The following is an 8,330-nucleotide window of genomic DNA, read 5'->3' as shown; positions in this document are numbered from 1 at the left end:
ATTCAAAAAACTGCTTTCATCCATATCAATCATGGAATTGGATTTTTCTGAAACTCCATAGTTGGGTCTTTCATTCAAATTCAAATGGCTAGGGTTTGATGGAACTTTTGGTTTTATGGGGACATATGGCATTGACTGATATTTGGAATGATTACTTACTGGAAGATTAGTCATAGAACCCCTATAGAGAGGCATACTTGCACTGGCAGTATCATGAGTTGAAATGTTTACAGGCATGTAACTCGTTCCCGGATTAGGCATCTGAGAAGCTCTGTTTTGTAAATCTGATATACTCAGTCCATCCTGTCTCAGACTTGACAGTATTTTAACCATTCCCCGATGCTTTTTCATCATGTGGTCACACCAACGCTCCCGTCGTGGGGTTTGGTAGCTGCACCATTCACAGCAGAAGTTTCCTCTGGATTTTGTCAACGGTTTTACCATAGACTCTAGAATGCTGCGCTCCACTACTTCAGCTGGTAATTCTTTACAAGTTTCCTGTACTGGCATGGATGCAGGGGGAGTGTGGGAAGCTGAAGGTGTCGACATTTCCTTTAAATTGTTTTTGTGGTACATTTTCTGATGTTTAACTATTCTTGCTCGTCTTGGTGACTTGTAAGTGCAAAACTGACAAGAGAAGACTTTACCAAAGCTGTCATGTAACATAACATTAAAGTTTGCATTTCCAGGACCTCCAGGGTTCCCTCCTCCAGGTCCATGGACTTTTTTAGTATGCTCCACAAGAAGGTATTTAGATCTAAAATACCGTATACAGTATTTGCACTGGAAAAACTTATTGGTTGGCTTGGAGCTGCTAGAAGAGGACTGTCCATAAAATCCAGGGCTGTGACTGTAGAACAATCCAGGAGCTGGCTGAGAAGTGTTTTCATCTAAAACAAAAGAAAAAAAAGTAAAATTAGCTCCATGCAATTCTATCTAACAAACCAATATCTAAAACTCACAAAAGACAGGCAACTACTCAGTTATTCTACTCTTGGTCACTCTCATACTGAGTAAATGGTCTAATGATATGAGTAGAAAAACAAGCAAGGGCAGATGCCAATCTGCAAATCAAAACACTCAATGAGTCGTGTATGTTATGAATATAGAAAACATTTATTGACCCATTAAAACAGTGATTAGACACTATGGGCCATATTCTATTGCTGAACTCGCCAGCGCTAAGCACTGGCGAGTTCTAAACTTTAGACCCCCCCAGGCGGAAAAGAACTCGCTTGGGCAATATAATCGCCCAGCAAGTTCTTACCACGGAATCCAATTACCCTTATCATGTCTCCGGGAAGCGATGCTTCCCGGCAGACATGAGCGTTAACTTAGACCTGCAAAAAGTAGGTCTAAACTAGCTAACGCACGTCGTCGCCGCAGCATCTGGGGGTCTCCCTAAATAAGGAGACCCCCAGAGCTCCCTGTCGGGTCGCTGCACAGTTTAGAAGCCCCCGCGCAGCTCTGCAAAGGCTCCCCGTCATACGCACCGCCGCCGATCACCTGCCGCCTCTCGCCGCAAAATCCGTCACGTAATTACAGTGTATCTAACACTAAAATGGCTCAGACAGCAGACCAGTGGGGAGCCCGGCTGCGGATTCAAAATGCTTTGCCCGGGCTCCTTCTATGCGGACAGTAATTACAGTGTTAGATACACTGTAATTACGTGACGGATTTTGCGGCGAGAGGCGGCGGGTGATCGTCGGCGGTACGTATGACGGGGAGCCTTTGCAGAGCTGCGCGGGGGCTTCTAAACTGTGCCGCGACCCGACGGGGAGCTCTGGGGGTCTCCTTATTAAAGGAGACCCCCAGATGCTGCGGCGAAAGATGTCGGCGATGTTCGGCGGGCGAGTGCGCATGTGTGGGGAGTGAGGCCGTGGTGCTGATGGACAGCACCACAGCGTAAACCTCACTCCCCATCGCTCTGTAAAAGGGAGCATCGCTCAGGCTTTCGCCTGAGTAATGCTCCCTAACGATCGGCCATCGCGCGAAGGATATGGGCAATAGGATTTGCCGGTAATCCTCGCGCGATGGCAAGGTGATAAGTAGCTCGCATCTGCAAGCTACTTATCACCTTGAATAGGCTATGTCCCTTTATATAAAAAATCCCCTAAAAAGGCAGTAAGAAACACGGTCTAATAATGCACAGCACCCCCTGTCCAGCTATAGCACCGAGATGATAGGGAAAAAGAGTATCCATACATCAGAGAGGCCCATAAGGTAGCATTAGACCGGTGAGCAAAATAGCTTTAGTTATGCAAAGATGTCCAATCGCAACATCTACAGGTGAAGCACCAATTAGATAAGCCAGCTTGCAGATATATTTATATGTGAATAATGATACAGATCCTTGATATAACGTGACAAACTTACTGATTGATGCTCAATCACAGCATCTGTGTCAGAATGCAAAATGTTTTTTTTTTTACAGTGCTGGATGTTTAAGACAAATTAAGGACCTTTTGCATTCTGACACAGATGCTGTGATTGAGCATCAATCAGTAACTTTGTCACCTTATATCAAGGATCTGTATCATTATTCACATATGATGGAACTTTGCATAACTAAAGCTCTTTTGCTCACCGGATTAATGCTACCTTATGGGCCTCTCTGATGTATGGATACTCTTTTTCCTTATCATCTCAATGCTATAGCTGGACATTGGGTGCTGTGCATTATTAGACCGTGTTTCTTACTGGCTTTTTAGGGGATTTTTTATATATAGTGTCTAATCACTGTTTTAATGGGTCAATAAATGCTTTCTATATTCATAACTAACACGACTCATTGAGTGTTTTGATTTGCAGATTGGCATCTGCCCTTGCTTGTTTTTCTAGTTTTAGGGCTGGTTCAGACGGACGGTCAGAGGCGTTGCGTTCGTTGGCGTCGCGGTGGTGATGCGTTCGAGCTTTCAGCAGCGTTCGCGTTGCGTTCGGATGCGGTCGCGTTTTTTCTTCCCCTAGGGGGACATTACTCATCGCGGTTAACCGCCCCTGGAAGCTACATGTAGCTTCCAGAGGCTCCTTGAACGCCAGGGAAAATCGGGACCCGAACGCCGCGTTCGTGTAAACGCGCGTAAAAGCTTGGTACAAACGCTCCCATTCACTTGAATGGGAGCGTTTAACGCCAAGCCCTGAACACTGGTGGTAAACGCTGCACAAGCGTCCGTCTGAACCAGCCCTTACACTCAAACCACTCTCGTCGTGTTGTGTTTATTGTAATAGTTATGTAATAGCATGATAGTGATAGATGTTGGTTGGAACACACGTTTTTTGCATATAATGACATGAGTAAATGGAGACTCTGACCACTGGGGTAAACAAAAGAATGTCAAAATTATTCAATCCGAAGACATAATAAAAGTTGTTTTCGTGATACCTTTAATGACTAACTGCACAAGATTTCTTTGCAAGCTTTCAAAACGTTTCTTCTTCAGGCACGTTTCAGAACTGGATTAGAAAAATACATATGGATCTATGTATGGTTCTGATCCAGTTCTGAAACATGCCTCAAGAAGAAATTTAAAGTTTCGAAAGCTTGCAAAGAAATCTTGTGCAGTTAGTCCTTAAAGGTATCACCTAAACAACTTTTGTTGTTATGTCTTCGGATTCTTTCCATGACTAATACTGGACCACACGCAACTGGCTTCACCATGAAAATTTTTCAACTTACCATGAGTTTCTTCTGTAGGTACAAATTCATCTTTCAAAGAAGGAAACACCGGTTCTGACTGGTTGGAGGAATTCGTCCCCACAGATCTAGCTTGACTAGAGCTTTCCTCAGTAACATCAGTGGGCTGTAAAAATGCTGTATGAACATCCTGTATGTGACCTTTTAGATCTTCATACGACTGAGCTCTGAAGTCACAACCATCACACTGAAGAACTTCCATGGTCTGATGTTATTTTTGATTACATTAGGACATTCTGAAACACAGAAAGAACACACAACTTGTATTATATTGTGCAACAGAACCTGCAAAGTTATTTGACTGAAGATATTAAAAACTTTTGCAGGGATCTTAATAGAGGTTTGAGAATTACATTTAAAATATAGCTGTAGAACACCAAGGGCAACAGAGCATTAAAAAAGTATTTTAGGTTTGGGATATAATTTATTACTTTCTCAATCAGGAACTCTGATTTCAGTATTCAAATTGCAATTATATTTTAACTGCCTTGAATAATCAAATTAAACAAACATATAAAAAGGTTACCCTTATATACATGACCAGTAAGCTATATAGGCATGCACCATGGGGTTAACTGACTTATGGTGTTACACTTATGTTTATTAAACTGTAAAAGGATCCAGGTGCAGGTCATGCCAAGGGGCAAGGGGATTCACTTGCCTTACAGTTATAATATTTTAAATCAAGTATTCATTTTTGCTAGCAGTCAAATTACTGAAAAAATAAGATAAATTACCAAAACCATTGTTTTCATTATGGGGGGGGGGGGGGGGGGGAGGCTTTTGAACAACATGATCAAGCAATTATTTGACCATGTTTAGCATAGGAATGATCATACTGTCTTTTTCAAGGTCAGGTGAACTGTGAATACATTTTGCCATTATACTCTGGTGGAGCAGAAATAATCTTCTACGAGAACTATTGAGAGATCATCTGACATGCACTATGAGGTATATGTGGACACTGGATGAAAATTAGATAGCAGGAAATAATCAGGCACAAATATAGGAGTCAAATAAACACCAGTGTATAATTCACCCTAATCAAATATTCAAGTGCACATCATTCAACGTACGCAAAGCAGTACATAGAATGTCTGAAGTGAATTTAATAAGTTTGTTTTCACCAATACATAGCACCGAGGTGAAAAGTTCTACAGGATGATATTTAGTGCTTGAGGCATGAGATCCAGTTCAATTAAAATAAATGAAGCTGCAACTTATAATACAGAAAAGGTTTATGTCCTGCCCTACGAAAACGAATTTACACCCAGATTCATGCCCATACAATTACAGATAACAGGTTTCACAAGAAGAAAATAAAAACACAGTAATACAGTGTCAAAAGCACCTACTCGTGTTAAATCTAATATCTAGAACACTTCTTTCGAGATAGTTTGGTTTAAAGGAGCTGTGATGTGACTTTTAGAAACCAGTGAAATCACACTAGGTAAGATAGAGTTAAACTTGAAAGAAGATCTCTACCTTGATTATAGGGATAAAACTGTTAAATACCCTCTTATCTACCTAAAACTGCCATTATATAATCGCTTGAAAAGCAACAGTCTGTTTTACCAGGTAAGAAATGCATGCTGCTTTGCTTCATCTGAGCTCACAGCTTGTCTTTTTTCCTCCTGCAAGACTTTTGCATTGGATAAGTCTAAAACAAATTATCTAAATACCTCAAGCTCTGAGTTCACTGAGCACAGAGCACTGGATGGTGTTGGAGAGGTTGCTATCTGCTTTAGATCAAATTACAGCAGCACATGAAACCCCACCCCAGGTCTCTTCAGCACAGTCCATTACATAGCAAGGCATTTTCCCCAAGGTGCAGACGACTTCTTGTATTCAAAAGGTCTTTGCAGAGAAGTAGCTCATCCAGTTTTATTTCCCTCTCCCCATCCCCCCAGCTGAGACCTTTCTTCTCAAGGAAATGAGGCAGTGCTCTGCTGAATAAGTTCCAGCACATTTTCTAGACAGAAGACAAGGCTTCACAGAAGCTGTAAAGCTCACTGCAGTTCCTCAGAGCTTTAGAAACAGCCATTTTAACCCAGTGTATACAGATACGAGAGACCTGCAGCCCAAACACAACATGGCTTCTGACCATTCCTGCAACATCTGCTCAAAATACACTTCTGATATAGAATTATCCAGCCCTGGTGAATGATAACTTTTCAAATGCAGGATTACAATTTTGCTACAGAGCAGAAACAATTAACTAGAAATAGCTGAACATATTTTAAGCCTGCTAAAGATCTCGGGACATGTTACAGCACGTTCCTCATTTTCATTTCTTTATGAGTGGTTAGAATATTGAATTCAATGAAAAATATGTTAAGGTGGAACCAGAAGATCAAACACAGCAAAAATTGTTAACCTTATTAGCCCCAGACAGGTGATGAAAAACATTTCTGTTCTTGTGTTGTCTTCTTTGCAGAAGAACATCAACTGACTGTGCACTGGATGCCAAAGTCTAAATAACATTGTAATCACCAGTCACCCTGTCTGCATCTAAAAGTTCTGCCAAAAGCCTCACCCTTGAACACAAAGACTAAAGGAAGACCAGTTTCTCTGAAAGCTTCATTGTACAAAGCCTAGGGAAGATATTGAAGAAATGTGGGACTAAAAATATCAGTGGTAAGGTGGATGGTTAGAAAACCCCACAATGCTTATTGTTAATCCAATGTTTCTTTCTAACTTTACATGGACAGCACCGATTTGCAAAGTAGCAGATCCACATAAAGAATAACTGGGAACTGGCAGAAGAAGCGCAGGTATTTCTGACAGATTTCTTATCCGTAGAGGCTGGTGCCAACGTCGTTGGACGTTTCAGAATTTCTGTCTCGATGTGCCATGGACAACTAAAGACATTTTTTAGCAAAACTTCATTAGTCTGCCTCAAAATTGTTGAGGTGTTTCCGAATGTTTGCATCCATATGTCACTGGCATCCAGAAGTGTATCTTTTTAAATAGTTTTGATTAAGATACACTTAGAATTCGTGATGAAAGGAGGCGAACAAGACGAAGACCAGTACCAGAATAGCTTGCTTGTTTTAAAAATTTGTGGCAGTCTAAAGCTTAATACACCCAAAATTCACTGGTGCCAGTTTAAGAAGACAAGTGCAAATAACATTTGCCCAGAGAAACCAATAATTGTCTGCTTAATTTCTGAACTGAAACCTGATAAGTTATTTGGAGAAACTGCTCCAACTGTTCTAATCTTTTTTTCTACCTATTTTGATAACTCCTCTGTGGCTGGAGATATGACCCAAAGTACTGGCAGTAGAGATGGTCAAAGAGATGCAATCATTCTGAACTGATGCGCAAATATGCAAATGTATGCAGCTCGTAAACGGATCAACTGAATCCTACCTTGACTTCATTTGACTGGTCTATTTTCAAGCTGCATACATTTTTTTATAAAACTTTGCATAATTCTGCATCAAATTGCAAATATTTACATCTCATTTTCCATTCCTAATCAGCAGCCTTAGCAAGTGCTGAAGCACCTCGATTAAACTTAGACGTGTTCATGTCAGCAAGTCCCTGTGCTAAGCCGAGCCACATTCTATGACCACCTTCACATGTTAGTCTGCCAAAGCGTTGGCAAAGGGAACCGTTGTGGCCCCGAAGACCAGAAGCTGTGTCGCTCAGATGTCATAATGTGTGTGTGGGAACAATAAAGATTATTATTGGATGTGTGCGGACCCCTCCTTTGATTTTCTCTACTTTCACATTCAGACAGGCCCTACAGGTTTTGGTACATGTATAACAGGCACTGCTGCTGAAGCAGGGGGAGGAACAATAGGGTTTAGCATTAGGAAATGCAGGAATATAGGTTTGGGAACAAAAGTGTTACGTGAATGGCGGGTCAGGCATGTTAAAGCTCATGCTCCATCTGCTATGTAAATGCAATTACTATTTATACTTTTTTTCCCATCTATCGTCAGACAGTTTACATTAAATAAATAAATAAAACTAGAAGTTTGTTGGATCTTTTAATTTCTCCAGCTCAGGAGAATCAATTCTCAGGGTAACATTCCCTGTTTCTCCTTGATATTTTTACTACTTTTGACATTATTGACTACGATCTGCTTTTGTAACTCTACGCTGCTGACTGTCCTCATTTTTATCACAGTGGTCAGTCAAAATTATTCATAGTTACAACTCATCATTTCTCACTTCCCTCCGCTGGAGTTCTCCAAAATATGTCTATGCACGCTCTACATCACCTGCCTTGGAAAGTTTGTTTCCACTACTGGCCTCCAACACGACTCGTGCTGATATCATCCACATCTACCCACTTAGTCCTGACCAGTTTTCCTGTCCTTCTGTCTGTTAACTCTGTCATCATGGATGTCAGAAGTACATGAAACTTACATTTGTGAATGGTACTGTCGTTCTACCTAACTCATGAGTTCACGGCTTCAAAGTCAAACTCAAAGTCACCCTTGCGGCAAACCTCTCCTTCTTTTCTCTTCCAGCATTCCCAATTCCCATTAGTTCCATTTGTAAAACATCTACAAAATGTGTCCCTTCATAACACAAGACCTCAAAAATCCTTAACCATGTACACACTTTAACAATCTTTAATCCAAATTATCTTTAGAGCCAGACAGCAGTTAAGGATTGATCA

The 8,330-nt window shown here is 41.1% G+C and overlaps 1 protein-coding gene across 1 annotated transcript in view; it reads right to left on the bottom strand.

Moving 5' to 3' along the window:
• Positions 1 to 8,330, bottom strand: part of ZNF462 (zinc finger protein 462) — a 123,855-nt gene that overhangs the window by 47,571 nt on the left and 67,954 nt on the right. Inside the window, exons 2-3 of the mRNA XM_068239270.1 lie at positions 3,677 to 3,930; positions 7 to 890 (exon numbers count right to left, since the gene is read on the bottom strand). Coding sequence (XP_068095371.1) covers positions 7 to 890; positions 3,677 to 3,896 — 1,104 coding nt within the window. The 5' untranslated portion in view covers positions 3,897 to 3,930. The remainder of the gene's footprint in view (positions 1 to 6; positions 891 to 3,676; positions 3,931 to 8,330) is intronic.

This window comes from Hyperolius riggenbachi, chromosome 1 (genome assembly GCF_040937935.1).
Source record: "Hyperolius riggenbachi isolate aHypRig1 chromosome 1, aHypRig1.pri, whole genome shotgun sequence".
NCBI lineage: Eukaryota > Metazoa > Chordata > Amphibia > Anura > Hyperoliidae > Hyperolius > Hyperolius riggenbachi.
This window is presented reverse-complemented; position numbering and strand designations above follow the sequence as displayed.